The sequence below is a fragment of the Equus caballus genome, chromosome 14 (genome assembly GCF_041296265.1).
Source record: "Equus caballus isolate H_3958 breed thoroughbred chromosome 14, TB-T2T, whole genome shotgun sequence".
NCBI classification, from domain to species: Eukaryota; Metazoa; Chordata; class Mammalia; order Perissodactyla; family Equidae; genus Equus; species Equus caballus.
Window position 1 is genome coordinate 104,034,793 of NC_091697.1, and position 19,550 is coordinate 104,054,342.

Consider the following 19,550-nt stretch of genomic DNA (forward strand, 5'->3'; position numbering starts at 1 on the left):
ATAACTGGCCACACCAGCCACATGACTAAGCAGCAACATTTCACAGTAACACAGGAGAGGAGGCCTTTCCCAAATAGAAGATATCTTTCCTGAACTGCCCTAAACCGCCCCAGGTCTCATTTTCTTGTTTCTAGCTCTGGAAACTTCTTGGTCGTTAATAATAATGCCTTGAGCCTAGGTTAAGTGAAGCCTCCTGCAGGAGTTGGAGTCATCTTTGAGAGAACGCTGACTCTTGCCAGCTTCCTCCTCCACTTCCTCAATTACCTCCGACCGCTCTCACTTCAACCCCTGCATTATTTAGATATGCTTCTGGGCCGGAAATTCCTTCGGGAATGGAAGTTCTTTCCTCAAGAATGCTTTTACCTATTACTGGGCAGTGGAGATTCACTTTTCCTTTGGGAAAGGCAACATCTGCTAAAGTTTCTTGGCAAAGAATTAAACCAACACGGTGAAGTTGAGAAGGAATGGTGTATGCACCGGCATTCGCTGGGCCCCCGAGGTGGGGAGCAGAGAAAACATGAGTGCGCTTGTGGTTGGCAGACCAGATTTTAGTCTCAGCTCCACCATTTGCTGTCTTAGGACCTTGCAATATCATAGAACCTCTCTGAAGTTCTGTTTCCTTGGGCGAAACTGAGGGTAACACTGCCAACCTCACAGGGGTGTTCTTGGGCACATGAGATCAAGGGCTCTGCAGTCCCTTTGTAAGCCACCCTTGTCTTGACAGGATCAACTGGAACCCTGTGAGACAGGCAGTGGAGTAGGGTCATCAAGAGCAGGGACTCCAGCTGCCTCTTCCATAATGAGCTCTCTCAACCTCAGCTTTTTGTCTGGGAAAGAAGAAGGCCAACCCTGCAGCCCTGGATTCACGCTGGCCCTTATTCGTATAAGCAGAACATCTTCAAGTAAGTCACCCCCCCACCCCGTTGTGTATATGGCCTATAGCTATAGGATATAATTAGACATAATCTGTAGGAGCTAAGGGAAGAGTGGGCTGAGGAAAACCTAGAAACGTAATGTTAGAAAGGATCCCCTTTATCCTGTCAGAAACTTCTGTCCTGTTTCGAGTCCTGGACTCACAGTGAAGACCTGGCCATCATGTTTCTCTTTCGTAATTCACATGACATTGTAGTTGTCTGAAAGCCATATGTATAAAGAGAAGTCTGACTTTATGTCTGACAGCTATTATGTGCAGGCTCCTTGGGAATTCCACCTGTACAGGGTCCCATGATCACAAGGGCCCTGCATTTGGTTTAACGCTCTGCTGTTATCATCTTGAAATTCTTAATAATTTTGAAGAAAGGGCTCTGAATTTTCATTTTCTGCTGAGCCCTGCAAATTATGTAGCTGGTCCTGATGAAATGCTAATGATTTAAAAAATCTGGAGCATGACTTACAAAATCTGGCCCAGATTAGCCACCCACATACAGCTAAGGAGTAACATTTCACAATCAATTGTGTGTATTAATGAACGGTGTGAACAGCTAATCCTACTGCATACCACTCCTTAACAAAGCAGCAAGCGACGCTGGTATTCGCACCAGTGTTCAAAGGAAGTCCCATGGAATTTAGAAGCCTCTCTAAACAGGTGTCTCCCGGTCACTTGTGAGTCATCTGTCTAGTTGATACTGATTGGCCTTGGGTCATTTCCTTCTTGGCGATCACATATGTCTTTGCCACATCTAGAGAAGGATCACTAACCAAGGCACAGCACCACAAGCACATTCTTTTTCTCTTCCCATGTTTATCTGAGTGTTACAGAAAGTAACTCGAGACTCTCAGTTAAACTGTTAAATGGATACATTTAGTGACATTCAAAATAAGTCAGAAAACAGTACTGTTTACTTAAGGATGCTTTTCATAATTACATAATATCTTTAATTTTTCTCTCTGAACTCTAATTTACTCCATTATCTCAATGTCCTTAGCGAACCCATTTAGCTCCCACTTTTCTTTTGAAGCCACAAGGAAAGCTAGACAGAAAAGAAGGGCTTTGGGGTCTGCTCCCAGGAGCGGGAGGTAATTTCAGGGCTGTCAGCCACGGGCTGAGCAGACAGTGAGGATGGAACCTGCATCACTCCCAGCGGCTTCTCAGGAGGATTCAGGTAGATACCTGCAGAATACCTGGAAACCATTTTACAGGTAGTTTGGAGTCCAGGTAAATAGGTGTTATTTCCACTTAAAAACTTATAAGAAAAATTTAAAAAATTACTTCTCTAGATTGATCCTGTGCTACGAATTAACAAGTTGGGAGCAGATGAACTTACACATTTCTTGTACCCTCCCTCCATTTATTTATTTATTTTTTTATGGCACATAAACTGGATTTCTCAGTTTCTGTTCAAGTATATTTGACTTAAATATGGTCCTAATGAGAAATTTGCAATAGTTCAGACTGCGAACACCATTTTTCTATTTATAGATATCTATTTTGCACAATGTCTTTCATTTCTATGATCCCAAACATTAACAAACAGATTTAAGAAACTGATGTAAAAACAATGCTAGGATGGAGACATGAGATCAGGAAAGCTTCAATCCTGAGCAGTTCTAGAAAGAAATATAAATTCCTAATGAAGAGAAACTTTCCAGCCTTTACTTCACAGCTCTGAATACTTTTGTATTATTATTGTCTCTAAGCTTCAAAACGGAAACATGGCTTAGAAAAACTGACTGCTATGGTTTACCAGCTAAAGCGTTTTAAGTTCCAATAATTTGAAACATCATAGCTTTTAAAAAATCATCAACGCTTAAACTAATATTGGCAAGTAAGTCTTACATTGGTCTTCTGTTAAACCTCATTGCTGTCATGAGAATGTGAGCCAGGGGAGCCCTGAGCGATCCCCACTATAAAACTCACCCCAAGTTGCAGAAATCCCAGCTTACCTGAATATTGAGCTGCACCTTTTCCATCTCAACACCCAGGAACTTTGATCTGACATCGAAGATGCCCATATCTTCAGTAGATATGATATCAAATGTAACATTTTTAAACCTAGTGAGGAAAGAGACAAGCACACGTGGAATTGCAAATGTATGTTTAAAGCCGAAACAAATTAATGGAATCCCAAGTTACCATTCTTAGCAAATGATCTACTGGGAAAATCCTAAGGGAATTCATGCAAAACCTCCCATCATCTTTCCTCCACTCTGCTCACTAAAACTAGGGTGGATGGCTCTTGTTGAGAGCTGTCGCTCAAAGAGCACTGAAGTAGGAGCTTTATTACAAAAGAAATGTAAAATATTGTCCTTGCTCTTGAAGAGCAGAAAATATAGTTGGAAATATATGAGATTCACAGAACATGAGAATTAAATATCGACTTATACTTCTGAGAGGCCAGTTGAGTATTTCAGATGATAACTTTCATAGAAACTTCAAAGAAGGGGAAGCATTTTCCCTGAGTCGGTGTAGGTAAGAGAAGGCTTGATGGGATAAATGGCAGAGAAGCCAGGAGTTAGAGAGGAGACACTTGGTGTGTCTGGCTTCCCCCAGACAAAGGGCGGGGAGGGATGGGTCACGGGGCTTGCGGTCCCTCTGAGATGGAGCACCCACTGGTGCCTGGTGTGGGGCTGCAGAGGAGAGTTCCCTTTTCTCCTCCACCTCATATACACACTCTGACAGCACAGTGTTGGGATGGCTCTGACCCACGCGTTGGCACACAATCTATGGTTTGAAATTAGAAAGGCATTCAGTGTTTGGCAATTGCAAATAACTCTCATCTATCAAGACCAAAAGACAGCCCTTCATTCTCACTGCTCTGACTCAGTTCTTTTGGAGGAAGAGAGGAGGCTGGCCAATCCTAACGTACTGGACAAGCCACGGGAAACACATCACTTGATCGTCACTTCATCTGACCGACAGACCAGATGCTAGAGGCCCGATGGGAAGACGAGAGATTACAATACACGGATTTTTCCTGTCATCTGAAATCAAGGGTAAGCCCTGATGGACCAAATGAAGCTTTCTTCAAAGGCCTCGGGAAACTGGAGAAATGTGAGTCAGATGCTGTGTGAGCGAGGCAGGGGCACGTGTGTCCTGTGCAGACTCCAGGTGACTCACTGGTTTGTCTGAAGGTCGTCTATCCCCAGTAGGACACCCTTCTCGTGCAGCTTTGCTGCGGTGTACCTCACCGGCTTTGCTCTCTTCGCCCCTTTGGGTTCTCCTTTTCCATCTAGTTTAATTGATCTCCGAGAATTTCTGGCAAAATAAGAACAAACCATCTGTCAGCACGAGGGCAAATCACCGTGGCAGGTGCACACCACTGTCCACACCTGGCCCCCACCACACCAAATGTGCAACTTTTTATTTTGTTGTGTAGGTGACAGTTTTAACCCTGCGGTACAGCCTCACTACTGAACTGTTGATGGGAAAGCTATTTTCAAGGTGACTGAAGTTTGAATTACAGGCTAACATTTTCCATAAAACTTGTACTCTATTTTCTCAGCCATATTGAACTAAGTGAATAGATTAAGCCATTTCACAAGCAGCTTTGGTGCAAGAGCATGAACTGCGTTCTCCTAAGTAACGGCATTGCTAGAACTGCTTTCATTTATTCAAAAAATGCTCTGGGGCCGCACCATTCCAAGTGCTTTATAAACACTGCCTCTCATTTACAAAATTACCATTTCCATAGTGCTCTTAAGGGAATACATTCCTTTCTCACATATTATTTCATTTAGCTCTTATAACAATACTTGTGAGGCTGGTACCGTACTCTTCATCCCACCTTAAAAATGAGAAAATGGAGGCTCAGAGAAGTGCACTGGACTGATTCAGGATCACACATGCAACAGAATCAGAGCCCAAATCCAGCTCACCTGGCTGCAGGGCTTGTAAAGTGCCTTAAAGTAGGTGCAATATATATGTAAAGAAAACCCTTAACAACCTTATTTCTACTGAATATTAGCTTGACCAACTTTTGCTTTCCAGGAACAGAGTAAACGTAATTTATAGCCGCAAGTAATTGAATTAAAATTCAGAACTAGTGTGGCCCGAGTAACTGAGACTTAAATTTGGTGATTTCCCCTCATCGAATCTTCTATGATTGATGCAATTGATTTTTCCGTACAACACCATTTCCTACTGTCAATTTGACTACAAGGGTTACATGAAAATCCTATACTACATATTTAAACAGGTAATTAAAATTTATTTAGTATTGATCTTAGTCTAGTGATAAGAATAATTATGAGCAAAGAATACTCATTAAAAGTGGCTCGATTGTATATAAAAAATCTATAATAGATAGGGGCGGGACCAAGATGGGGGAGTGAGATGTCTTTGTCTCTCCCTCGTCGAATCTACAACTAATTGGACATTCACCGATTAACAAAGGATATCCAAATAGCATCTCAAGACGCCTAAAAGTCTCATGCTACTACACATCGAACACGGACAGACTTCCTCCTGGGAGGAGGTGGAAATAGGTGAAAACTCTCCGACCCCCGACCCCCAACCCCCGGACAGCCTAGTTCCTGCAGGAGGCTCTCTTCCAGCGGACTCCACCATAGCATCGCCACGCACCAAGGGCAGGAGTGTGCACTCACCAGTGGAGTGACGGTGGAAACAGGTGACAACACCGCTACCCAAGCCCCCCGCAATCACACCTAAGCCCAGGGGGAAATCCCCAGGGCCCCGCACCCACCGGCAGGGAAGGCCTCCCCTCGCCATTAGCAGGGAGGCACCACCCAGAAGCCAGGAAAAAGGGAGGCTCCCGGTGGGCTGATCCCCTGGGGCGGCTCCAGACTACAAGCTGCCACTGGGCTCACGGTCTCTGGCGCACGGCTTGGTACAGGGGGCACCCTGACTTCCCGTAGACGTGCTTGGGGACACGTTTGGAGCTCCAGCGCCTGGCTCTGCGGCGCGGGGGAAGGCTCCGGGGTCCTGCATCTCCCCGGCAGGGAAAGCCTCTGCTTGCCATTAACAGGGAGGCCACACCCAGAATCCAGGAAAAAGGAAAGCTCCTGGTGGGTGGATTCCCCGGGGCGGCTCCAGACCGCAAGCTGCCGCTGGGTTTATGGTCTCCAGCGCTTGGCTCGGTGCAAGGGGCACCCTGACTTCCCATAGACGTGCTTGGGGACACGGTTGGAGCTCCAGCGCCTGGCTCTGCGGCACGGGGGAAGGCTCCGGGGTCCTGCATCTCCCCGGCAGGGAAAGCCTCTGCTTGCCATTAGCAGGGAGGCCCCTCCCAGAAGCCAGAACAAAGAGAAGCTCCTGGCGGGCCCGGCATGGCACCAGACCACAAGCTGCCACTGAGCTCATGGTGTCCGGTGCACGGCTCGGTACAGGGGGCACCCTGACTTCCCGTAGACAGGCTTGGGGACACGTTTGGAGCTCCAGCGCCTGGCTCTGCGTTGTGGGAGAAGGCTCCGGGGTCACGCATCTCCCCAGCAGGGAAATCCTCTGCTCGCCATTAGCAGGGAGGCCATGCCCAGAATCGAGGAAAAAAGAACGCTCCTGGTGGGCGGATCCCCCGGGGCAGCTCCAGACCGCAAGCTGCTGCTGGGCTCACGGTCCCCGGTGCAGGGCTCGGTACAGGGGGTGCCTGGACTTCCCATGGACGCACCTGGGGACTGGGTGGAGCTCCAACACCAGGCTCTGTGGCCTGGGGGGGTTGCTCCAGGGTCCCACACCCCCCCAGCAGGGAGGGCCTCTGCTCGCCATTGGCAGGGAGGCCCTGCACAGCATTCGGAACACCAGGAAGCTCCCTAGAGCAGAATTCCCCACAAGGCACCAGCTTACAAGCCACCGCCAAGCCTACAGACTCTGGCCATGTCCCAGACCAGGCAAGGGGCTCCCAGAGATCCCGTGAGAGTAAAGTGGGGCAGAGTAGAGCTCCAGTGAAATGACTACGTAGCCCAGGGGGGAACTCCAGGTTCTTACAGCAGCCTCAGTGAAAGCCTCTGCACAGCACTAGTGGAGAGGTCCTGACTGGCAATCTCAAGGCCGGGAAGGCCCTGGGGCAAAAGCAGCACAGCTAAGTGAGCTAATGACAGGCTGCAGAAGATACCCATAGTTCTGCTGGGACCTATAGTGGACAAATGTGATCTGGTGGGCTCTGTTAGGGACAAATCAGAGATTATAGGTGATCCTGCTCCTGGCTGATAGGAAAGCCCACAACACTGCTGCAGACCACAAGGAGGGAGCACGTCTAGGTGGGCTGCAGCAGTAGGCACCAGCAGCCTGAGGCCCCCTTGCGATAGCCCCCACAACCGACGAGGGACCCCATAGGACCACTGTGACTACAAGGAGGGGTCCAGACCCAGTCAGTAACAGCTGACAGGGTTCCTGGTTGGGGCAGTCTAAACAGCTGCCCCCACACACACACCAGTCACAACAAGTGGAAGCAGTGACTAAACTCCATCTCTGTGCGGAGGCACAAACCCACGCCATCAAGCAGTATGAAAAAATATATTAAATTTCCAGAACAGAAGGAAAATGATAAGCATCCAGAAAACAATCCCAAAGACAATGAAATCTACAACCTAAATGATGATGATTTCAAAACTGCCATTATGAAAAAACTCAACGACCTAAAAGAGAATTCAGATAGACAACTCAATGAGTTCAGGAGCTATGTCACAAAAGAGCTTGACACCATAAAGAAGAACCAATTAGAAATACTGGAGATGAAGAACACAATGGAGGAGATTAAGAAAAATCTGGACTCTCTGAACAGTAGGGTCGATAATATGGAGGACAGAATTAGCAATTTGGAGGATAGGAATATAGAAATGCTGCAGGCAGAGGAGGAGAGAGAATTAAGACTAAAAATAAATGAAGAAACTCTCTGAGAATTATCCGACTCAATTAGGAGATGAAACATAAGGATTATAGGTATACCAGAGGGAGAAGAGAAGGAGAAGGGGGCAGAAGGCCTGTTCAAAGAAATAATAGCTGAGAACTTCCCAAACTTGGGAAGAGAGATGGAACTTCATGTCACAGAAGCCAATAGATCTCCAAACTTTATTAACGCAAGAAGACCAACCCCAAGACATATAGTAGTGAAACTAGCAAAAGTCAATGACAAAGAGAAAATACTAAGGGCAGCCAGGCAGAAGAAAATAACTTACAAAGGAAACCCCATAAGGCTATCAGCAGATTTCTCAGGAGAGATCTTACAGGCTAGAAGAGATTGGAATGAAATATTCAAAACTCTGAAGGATAAAAACTTGCAGCCAAGAATACTCTACCCAGCAAAAATATCCTTCAAATACGATGGAGAAATAAAAACTTTCCCAGATAAACAAAAGTTAAGGGAGTTCATCACCACAAAACCTCCTCTTCAAGAATTGCTCAGGAAGAAACTCATTCCTGAAAAATCAAAAAAAGGAAAGGGGTTACAAAATCCAGAACAAAGGAGATAAGCAGAAGGACAATCACACAAAGTAACAGCTCTCCATCAGGACAAATGCAAAAGAACCGGAAAGCAAGTGATAAAATTGCAACAGTAGGCCCCGACGTTTCAATAATCACACTAAACGTGAATGGATTGAACTCTCCAATCAAAAGGCACAGAGTGGCAGGATGGATCAAACAACAAGATCCAACAATATGCTGCCTCCAGGAAACACAACTCAGCCCCAAAGACAAACACAGACTCAGAGTGAAGGGGTGGAAGACAATACTCCAAGCCAATAATGAACAAAAGAAAGCAGGTGTTGCCATACTTATATCAGACAAAGTAGACTTCAAAGCAAAACAGGTAATGAAAGACAAAGAGGGGCAGTATATAATGATAAAAGGGATGCTCCACCAAGATGACATAACAGTCATAAATATATACGCACCTAACACAGGAGCACCAAAATTCGTGAAGAAACTGTTAACAAAACTAAAAGGAGACATCAAAAGTAATACAATAATAGTAGGGGACCTCAACACCCCATTAACACCAATGGATAGATCATCCAGACAGAAAATCAACAAGGAAATTATAGAATTAAATGAAAAATTAGATCAGATGGACCTAATAGATATATATAGGACACTTCATCCAAAAACAGCAGGTTACACATTCTTCTCAAGCGCGCATGGAACATTCTCAAGGATAGACCATATCTTGGGAAACAAAGCAAGCATCAATAAGTTCAAGAGGGTTGAAATAATATCAAGCATCTTTTCTGATCACAATGCTATGAAACTAGAAATCAACTACAAGAAGAAAGCTGGGAAAGGGCCAAAAATGTGGAGACTGAACAACATGCTACTGAACAAACAACGGATTATTGAAGAAATTAAAGAAGAAATCAAATATTATCGGGAGACAAATGAAAATGAAACGCACCGTACCAAATTATTTGGGATGCAGCAAAGGCAGTCCTAAGAGGAAAATTCATTGCAATGCAGGCTCACCTCAATAAGCAAGGAAAATCTTACATAAACAACCTCAAACGACACCTAACGGAATTAGAAAAAGAAGAACAAACAAAGCCCAAAATCAGTAGAAGGAGGGAAATAATAAGAATTAGAGCAGAAATAAATGATATTGAAACAAAAAAGACAGTAGAAAGGATCAATGAAACAAAGAGTTGGTTCTTCGAAAAAATTAACAAAATCGACAAACCCTTAGCCAGACTCACTAAAAAAAAAAGGAAAGAAGTCTCAAATAAATAAAATTAGAAACGAGAGAGGAGAAATCACAACAGATACTGAAGAAATACAAAGGATCATAAGAGAATACTATGAAAAACTATATGCCAACAAATTGAACAACCTAGAAGAAATGGACAAATTCCTAGACTCCTACAACCTACCCAAACTGAATCAGGAAGAAATGGAGAATCTGAATAGATCAATCACAAGCAAAGTAATAGAAACAGTAATCAAAAACCTCCCCAAAAATAAGAGTCCAGGACCACACGGCTTCTCTGGAGAATTCTACCAAACATTCAAAGAAGATTTAATGCCTATCCTTCTCAAACTGTTCCAGAAAATAGAGGAAGATGGAGCACTCCCTAATACATTCTATGAAGCCAACATCACACTGATCCCCAAACCTGACAAGGACAACACAAAGAAGGAAAACTACAGGCCAATATCACTGATGAACATAGATGCAAAAATCCTCAACAAAATTTTGGCAAACCGAATGCAGCAATATATCAAAAAGATTATACACCATGATCAAGTGGGATTTATACCAGGGACACAGGGATGGTTCAACATCTGCAAGTCAATCAACGTGACTCACTACATTAACAATATGAGAAACAAAAACCACATGATCATCTCAATAGATGCAGAGAAAGCATTCGACAAGATCCAACATCCATTTATGATAAAAACCCTCAATAAAATAGGTATAGAAGGAAAGTAGCTCAACATAATAAAGGCCATATATGACAAACCCACAGCCAACATCATACTCAATGGACAAAAACTGAAACCCATCCCTCTCAGAACAGGAACAAGACAAGGGTGCCCACTTTCACCACTCTTATTCAACATAGTACTGGAGGTGTTGTCCAGAGCAATTTGGCAGGAAAAAGAAATAAAAGGAATCCAAATAGGCAATGAAGAAGTAAAACTCTCACTGTTTGCAGACGACATGATCTTATATATAGAAAACCCCAAAGAATCCATACAAAAACTATTAGAAACAATCAACAACTATAGCAAAGTTGCAGGGTATAAAATCAACATACATAAATCAATAGCATTTCTATATGCTAACAATGAACTAACAGAAAAAGATCTCAAGAACTCAATCTCATTCACGATTGCAACAAAAAGAATAAAATACCTTGGGATAAATTTAACCAAGGAAGTGAAAGATCTATACAACGAAAACTACAAGACCTTCTTGAAAGAAATCGACGACGACATAAAGAGATGGAAAGACATTCCATGCACATGGATTGGAAGAATAAACATAGTTAAAATGTCCATACTACCTAAAGCAATCTACAGATTCAACGCTATCCCAATCAGAATTCCAATGTCATTCTTTACAGAAATTGAACAAAGAATCCAAAACTTCATATGGGGCAACAAAAGACCCCGAATTTCTAAAGCAATCCTGAGAAAGAAGAACAAAGCTGGAGGCATCACAATCCCTGACTTCAAAACATACTACAAAGCCACAGTAATCAAAACAGCATGGTATTGGTACAAAAACAGATGCACAGATCAATGGAACAGAATTGAAAGCCCAGAAATAAAACCACACATCTATGGATAGCTAATCTTTGACAAAGGAGCTGAGGGCCTACAATGGAGGAAAGAAAGTCTCTTCAACAAATGGTGCTGGGAAAACTGGACAGCCACATGTAAAAGAAGGAAAATCAACCATTCTTTTTCACCATTTACTAAAATTAACTCAAAATGGATCAAAGACCTAAAGATTAGGCCTGAAACAATAAGTCTTCTAGAAGAGAATATCGGCAGCACACTCTTTGACATCAGCTTCAAAAGAATCTTTTCGGACACCATAACCCCTCACATGAGGGAAACAACAGAAAGAATAAACAAATGGGACTTCATCAGGCTAAAGAGCTTCTTCAAGGCAAGGGAAAACAGGATTGAAACAAAAAAACAGCCCACTAAGTGGGAAAAAATATTCACAAGTTATTTATCTGACAAAGGGTTAATCTCCATAATATACAAAGAACTCACACAACTCAACAATAAAAAATCAAATAACCCAATTACAAAATGGGCAGGGGACATGAACAGACATTTCCCCAAAGAAGATATACGGATGGCCAATAGACACATGAAAAGGTGCTCATCATCACTAATCATCAGGGAAATGCAAATCAAAACTACACTAAGATATCACCTTACACCTGTTAGAATGGCAAAAATATCCAAAACCAAGAGTGACAAATGTTGGAGAGGCTGTGGAGAAAAGGGAACCCTCATACACTGTTGGTGGGAATGTAAACTGGTACGGCCACTATGGAAAACAGTATGGAGATTCCTCAAAAAGTTAAAAATAGAAATACCCTATGACCCAGCCATCCCACTACTGGGTATATATCCTAAGAACCTGAAATCAGCAATTTCAGAAGCTCCATGCACCCCTATCTTCATTGCAGCATTATTCACAATAGCCAAGTCATGGAACCAACCTAAGTGCCCAGCAACTGATGATTGGATAAAGAAGTTGTGGTATATATATACAATGGAATACTACTCAGCCATAAAAAAGGACAAAGTTGTCCCATTCACAACAACATGGATGGACCTTGAGGGTATTATGTTGAGTGAAATAAGGCAGACAGAGAAAGACGAACTCTGTATGACTCCACTCATAGGTGGTAGTTAACATATGGACAAAGAGAACTGATCGGTGGTTGCCAGGGGAAAGGGGGGTGGGGGGAGGGCACTAGGGGTGAAGTGGTGCACCTACAACATGACTAATAATAATGTACAACTGTAATTTAACAAGGATGTTAACTTTTATAACCTTAATAAAAAAAAAACCTATAATACACATGCTAATGGATAACGAAGAACTGCCAAATTTTGTCTTTTGTGTCAATAATGATTTTTTAAACCACTAAGCAACTTAAAATCATCAAGCTGCACTGTGCAATTAGCAAATATCTGGCATTGCCTAACATTATCAAGTATATAAAACACTGTTTATTGTAAACATAACAGCATTTTAAAAACACCTTTGACTAAAAAAGAGGAAAGGAATAATGAAAGTGCTTCCCTAAGAGTTAAAGCTACTCGCTTAAAATCCAGCACAGTAAGCTACTTTAATTCCAATACTGCTGGGGAATTTAAAAGTTTCTGAATTCATCCCTGACTCCTTAATTCACAGTGACAAATGATAAAATCAAGATTCTAGTATTTGGTTATAACATAAAGCAAAAAAATTGCTTCTAAACCCAACTCAACCCAACAGCCCAAGACCGTAGAAGAATTGACACCTTATATAAATCATGATATTACAAACGAACATGACATGATTTTAACTTACTTTCTTTTTAAGTTGTCCACACAAGTCTTTATGTAAGTGTCATAATAATTAATTTGCTCTTCATAAAATGCTGCCTTCTCGTTAAGTGCCTTCAGGGTCTGCTGAAGCTTTGCCAATTCTGCTTTTCGAAGCTTACGATGGATTCTTTGATTTCGAATATCCTAAAACAACAAGTCAAGGCTGTGATATGAGATTGAAGCAGAAGTTTGCTTTACCAAATTGCTGATTTGGGACAAGAAGACTATCAAGTAGTAAGTGACTATCTGTGATTGTTACAACTGGTGGTTGATCTGGGTCACCTTATTTCACCCTCACAACACTCAAGTGTTCTCATTCTTTCTTTCTTCAGACCTGGAAAGTGTCTGTATTTCACTTTAAGAGACTTGCTAATGTTTATTTTTTTCTTGGTGGAAAAGTGAAGAAGCAATTTGAGAATAACCATACAATTAACTTAAGGAAAAGTAGTGTTTTAAAAGGGGTACAAGGAAGACTTTAGCAGGAGACAAGCACTTTCTTCAGAATATTTGGAACATTCCACTTTGAAGAATTCTTGACACTGAACAGATTTACATTGAATCATTGCATCCATTTTAGAAATAAGTAAAAAAGCAATATACACTCTTTGACCTGGGAAATATTTCTCAAGGTTTGCAAAAACAACTGGGCTTTCAAGACGGATTGAAAAGATTCAACTTTGAAAACTATACTTGGATTTAAATAGCGTTCCTGGAACAGAAAGTTGTCCAAGCTGCTCACAGTTTACCAGGGCTGCACTATATTTAAACTTAGAGACGGAAGATTTTCTTTTTTTGTAATTCTAATTAGTAAATTATGAAAATGTTTAAGAAAATGGTGCCTGTTTATTTTCCCTTCATGGACAAATTAAAAACCATTCCCCTAGGAATCCAAAGACAGACAGACACACATACCCTCTTCTTAAGTAAAAATTCTTCATTAAATAGAATCTTGTGGTGGATGTCTTCCTGATATCTTTTTTCTTTCTTAAGGGCAAAAGCATCAATTTGTCTACTACATATCCTCAAGGACAAATATTTTCCACCCCAGAGCTATAGGAAGAAACGCTCCGTCCCTGGAGTTCCTCAGGCCAGGAAGAATCAGCCTACCGCCAGGACTGACCACAACTTTCCAAGGAAGAGGGCGCTGAGAGCATTTCCCTCCCAGGAGGAGAGAAAATTTATTTTTTCCTGATCATTTAACTGTCCTTCACCTCCAGACCCATTTTAATTTGCATGTTTTGATAAAAAGAATGAAATGTCCTTTCAACCCAAATATATACTTCCTTATCCTTAGCAAACAGATCTCAGCCATTTCCTGTGATGCTTCCTTGCGCTAATTTGAGATCCTTTTCTCAGGAAGTTTCTCAACCATAAAAATATAGGATGAGAAAACAGAAACTAACCTTTAAGCCTGAACTGAATTTAGGCTGAACTGTCCAGAGGCAAATTCTGAGGGACACAGTTACCATCTCAGTGGCAGGTCTCAAGAGCAACTGGGTCACATGTCCACTAAAAACTCGAGAGAACTCTCCTAAAAGTGTCACTTTTAAAACTAGTAGGTATTGTTTAAAGGTACAGATGAAACATGTCCATTACGTTCCCAGAGCTTTTATTTCTGGTGTGTGTCAACTCTCCTAATGACTTGAGAGAGTTGTGATTATTCTCTACTAAAAATCATCAACAGTTTTAAAACCTTTAAAAATCTGTAATATTGAGCATGGCATATACAACTACGAATCGCTCATGGCAGCTCACAGAGTGCCCAGCATATGACCAGTGGTGAACAAAGGTCTGCTAAATGAAGGAGAAAGAATCCTGTTTCCAAACACCTTGGCAATCTCATTGAGAATGTCTTGGTACTTATTTTCGGATGACACGTGTCCAGTTTGTTCCAGTGTCCGAAGATTCCTCTGGATTTTCCTCTTCTTCTGCTCAAGGGGCAGCTGAGCATCTTCCAGCATAGACTGGCTATGCTTCATTTCTTCTGGAGTCCTGGAATCTATAATTGCGCGGCTCATCATGTCTGTGGCATGATCTACTTCCTAAAATGGGAATAGCAAGATGTTGATTTTTCTCTGATCCCTGAATCTCACAGATTCAGAAGCTACACAAGGCAAGTTAATGTCAGAATGAAAGCAGCCCTCAAGCCAAAGTCCAAAGAGTGGGATCAGAATACGCTCGCTATGGGTTTTGAAGTAGCTCTTTGGGAAGGGATTGCTTCATCTTTTTGAGAAACATAGGAGTGGAGGCAATTTGGACAAAATTCTAAATAGCTACTTTATGGCTAAGGTGACAAATCTCCTTAGTAATGGAAATATTACAATGGATAAGTGACATTTTCTAATTCCCTGGATGGAAGGATTTCAATTCCCGGATAGTCCCGTTGAGGAAACTAAAACTAGATCATTAGAACATGGCTATGAGAACACTGAACATCCAGAACCCAAGTCAACTCTCAGACACCGGCCATATTTATGGAGATTCATCAACCGTGAAGACAGTCAGAACCCTCTGTTCTGATAAGGGAATCATTCTCAAACAACCAACTCTGAAAAAGCTGCAGTTTCTTTGAGCCAGAGGCAATAAGAATATGCTAGCGTATAATAAATTCCCAAATCAATGATGAGTAAATGAATGAATGAATATAATTTGGATAGCTTGTTCCAAAAAAAACCCCCAAACAAACAGTAATAAAAAGACAGCGGTGATTTTCCCATTTCATTGTACTACACAATTGATTGACTCCACAGATAATGTCCAATGATACAGATGTTATAGACACACGATGGACAGGTCAACATTACGACACAGGAACAGGATACCAGGTCAGCAGCAAACTACAATAGTAGCAGCAGCAGCCACTGTTATTGAGCACTTAATATACACCAGATATTATTCTACCCACTTAATATGTTTTAACTCATTATTCTTGCCTGTGAATTGCATACTACTTCTATTATTCCCATTTTACAACTGAGGAAACTTAGGGACAGAAATATTTGTAAATGCCTAGTGTTACCCAGGTAGGAGGTACGGAGCTATACTTGATCTTGGAAGTCTGTATTCTTGGTGACTACTACATTTGGGGGAAAATGAAATATTCAATAAGGACTAAAATTCTCATACTAAATTAGTAGGCTATTCGACCCATATTGTTTAAAAAAGATCCACACAGTAATAAACATCAGATAACTTGAAGTTTTATTTTATATATTTTAATTAAAAACTGTGACAATGATTTCTTGGCAACCAATGAAATTAAGAACGATTCAGGAAAATTATGTATAGTTCTGCCAAGAAGTAACTGATTAGATAATTTTGTTAACTTTTGTTTAGGGAGTGGCAGTTATTGATACTAAAGCAACACCATTGAAATTAACTTAATTCAGAAAGAACTAAACAATGATGCATTGTAGAAAATGTTGATAAAAAGTTTAATGCAAGATTGTTATGCAACTTTAGTTCCTTACACCAGGAGAATGGTGCTCTGACCCTATGGTCTCCAGACATTTGCTTCTGAAGCATTTGGAAAATAGTTTTAATGTGAGAGACGCTTCTTTGTTTCTTGAAGTTAGCAAATAGGTAAAACACGAAAGGTATTTTTCTACATCCTGTCAACCAGAACTATCTTTTAACTGATTTATCTGCTCATCCACTGTTTGATAAAGTTTATGAGAAACATTCAGAGGCTTTGAAATACCCAGAACCATCTTCTTAATTTGGGATAAAATTACATTCAGCATAAATTTGAATGCTGCATTTTCTATTTCATTCCCATTGATATTCCATATGAATTTTATATATGGCTGAACTCAGTTGGCCAGAGTAATAGATAAAATTCCTTACTTCCAAACCATGTCAGATGCTGTTTCTTTGAGATAACAGTAAACATTGGGCATGAAGATTTATTAATAAAATCAACTCCTACCTATGGTACCTATGACTTTACACGCAAAGACCAATTACCTGCTGTGCAGTTGCTGGTGTTTCTAAGATTTCTGTCAATGTGTTCCCTGGTTGGTTCCGGATCACATCGATTATCAGCTTTTTGGTCCTTACAAAATGGAGAAAGAAGAGACAGACTTTCAGACAACAGTCTTGATGCACAAAAATCTGCTTCTCCTGAGGGAGTGCATAAACACAGACAAAAATGAAGTTTCAAGGATAACCCCTTAAAATAAAACAGACTTGCAGAAATTCACCACGTCTGCTCTAAGGCTCCTGAAAGTTTGGGGATTGAAGCCTGGGTTTTACATGCTTGATGTTGTAGGATAATACTGTCAGTAACAGGGGCACAAGTATGTCATCAGATTCCTTATCTAAGTACTTCTCCTTTTTAGACTGAGACTACTTTTTATGAGCAAGAGGGACACATGCTGCTGATCCGGCGTGCTACCGTATGGGGTGCAGGAGTGATATTGAACATCCAGCCCCCTTTTTTGACTTTAGTACCGTTTAAACCTCTGAGCCTGTTTAATGCATCCTAAGCCTTTAGGAGCCAGACCAACTGTTACTGTTCCTGTTCTGAGAAAGTTACGAAACAATTTGAAGGCCAGTGGGTGGAGAAGTCCCGTGTGTGCTGTGGAGGCTTCAGCCGACAGCTGACATGGCAGCTAGGAGGATGGGTGTTCAAGAACCTCAGGTCTGGTGGGGAACTAACACCCTGGCCTGGGGCCTTGGCTTCAGATGGCAGAGCACAGAAGAGCTGCCCAGTGAAAAGTTAGGAGAGCTGGAAAACTGTAAGTGCTAAAACCATATATCTTTTTATATGTGTTCTTTATGGTAATCAGCTGCCCCTTCCTAATTAAAGATAAGGTTAAGTAATTATGTAAAAAGATTTTAACATCAAAGGCAAAGGGTCAATTGGCTGACTTTTCCATAAGTGGGAATAGTATTACGGGATATAGCTTCCCTTCCAAAACAAGGCCACATAAACAGATCATTCTGTTTAATACATTAACATTAACAGCCTTAGATTATCAGCGTCTGAAGGGGCACTTTCATGCAGCTCTGTTGCTGCGTTTAACCTCGGTTCTTGCAAAGGCATTACATGGTATCAGTGGATGATGAATTTCTTCCTCAGCTACACTGGGAAATGTTCTCCCAGCATGAAAATGAAAACAAAACACTGTTCATGTTTTGAAGCATCGGGACATCTGCTCCCAAATGACAGCAGAAACCCTCAAATCCCAAACATTACTTTTGAAAACAGGATAAAATCCAACAAACCATCTGTAGACGTTATTTTTCTCATTTCTTATTTATTTCAAGTCTGTATGAGAAGAACGATCGCAACCATTTCCTCTGGCCCACGACCCTTCACTCCTGGGATTTACAGGCTGTCTGGGAATGCACAGATAACACTCCACCTCGAGTCAAAGGTGGGCGCATGGCTAACCACAGCCGTGGGGCAGACGGCACTGTTCCCCAGGCGCTGGGCTGAGAGCCGACGTTGCTTCCTCCCTACACACCTCGCTCCTCCAATCATCATCATAAATGTATTAAACAGGAACATCAAGTTAAAAATAAAAGCGTTAGATGATTTAAAAAATGTAAACACAGTGACTGTTTCTTATTTGAAATAATATTCTAGGAACTACTTATGCTGTGTGCTTCCAGGAAACTCCCAGCTGATCTCTTTTGAGAAGCTATCTGATGACCAGAATGACTTAGGTCACTAAAGCCTGCCCTGACAGGGACAAAGAATGTTTATTTGTTCAGGAATTGCTGGAGGACAAACTGCCCATATAACCTCCTTCTCCTGGAATTCTGCTCTCTGTCAGGCCTGTGGAATCCACTGCCAAAGGTCTACCCAGACATCTTACATATAAGCAACCATCCAGTTTCATGACAGGGAACTCACTACTCTCCCTGCGGTATGCCTAATGGTTAAGGACCCTGGGGTCAGACAGATCTGAGGTTGAATCAGGGCTCCTGTTGCTTACTAGTTGAGTGGACTCATGCAAATTACACGCTCTCTATAGGTTTGTTTTTTTCATTTTTATAATGGGAGTCTCTCAGAGGACTGATGCGGGGACCGAAAAAAGATGTACGTAAAGGCTTTCACGGGGGTCGGACACGTGGTCTCTAACGCTGTGTTGCCCAAGATGGCAGCCACTGGCCACAGGTGGCACTGAGCACTTGAACCATGGCTAGTCCAAACTGAGATGTGCTGTGTGCAACGCGCACCAGACTTTGAAGACTTCGTATGGAAAAAGAATGTACAATATCTCATTAACAATTTTTTCCACTGATTACATATTAAAATGATAACATTTTGGATATGTTGGGTTAGATAAAGTATTTTGTTAGAATTAATTTTACTGCTTCTTTTAAAAATGTGGCTTCTAGAAAATTTAAAATTACTTGTGTGGCCCACATTAAATTTCTTTTGGCAAGTGCAGCATTGAAACATTCCATTCTTAAGTGGGAAGCTGGCTCTGAGAGGCCTGCCGCCCACTCGCTCCCCTCGCTGGACCTGGGTAGTCACAGGACTTCAGTACTGAGGGGACCTTTGGGGAACAACGCAACCCCTGATTTTACAAATAAGGCAACCAAGACCTAAGAGGAGCAATGGTTACACACGGTCACTATTTTGTAG

At 41.9% G+C, this 19,550-nt stretch overlaps 1 protein-coding gene across 5 annotated transcripts in view; it reads right to left on the reverse strand.

Moving 5' to 3' along the window:
- Nucleotides 1-19,550, reverse strand: part of IQGAP2 (IQ motif containing GTPase activating protein 2) — a 267,737-nt gene that overhangs the window by 1,783 nt on the left and 246,404 nt on the right. For all 5 annotated transcript variants that reach the window (XM_023618155.2, XM_070234658.1, XM_023618156.2 and 2 more), the window contains 5 exons: nt 16,916-17,003; nt 14,779-14,991; nt 12,933-13,093; nt 4,058-4,195; nt 2,884-2,992 (listed from right to left, as the gene is read on the reverse strand). In XM_023618155.2, coding sequence (XP_023473923.2) covers nt 2,884-2,992; nt 4,058-4,195; nt 12,933-13,093; nt 14,779-14,991; nt 16,916-17,003 — 709 coding nt within the window. The remainder of the gene's footprint in view (nt 1-2,883; nt 2,993-4,057; nt 4,196-12,932; nt 13,094-14,778; nt 14,992-16,915; nt 17,004-19,550) is intronic.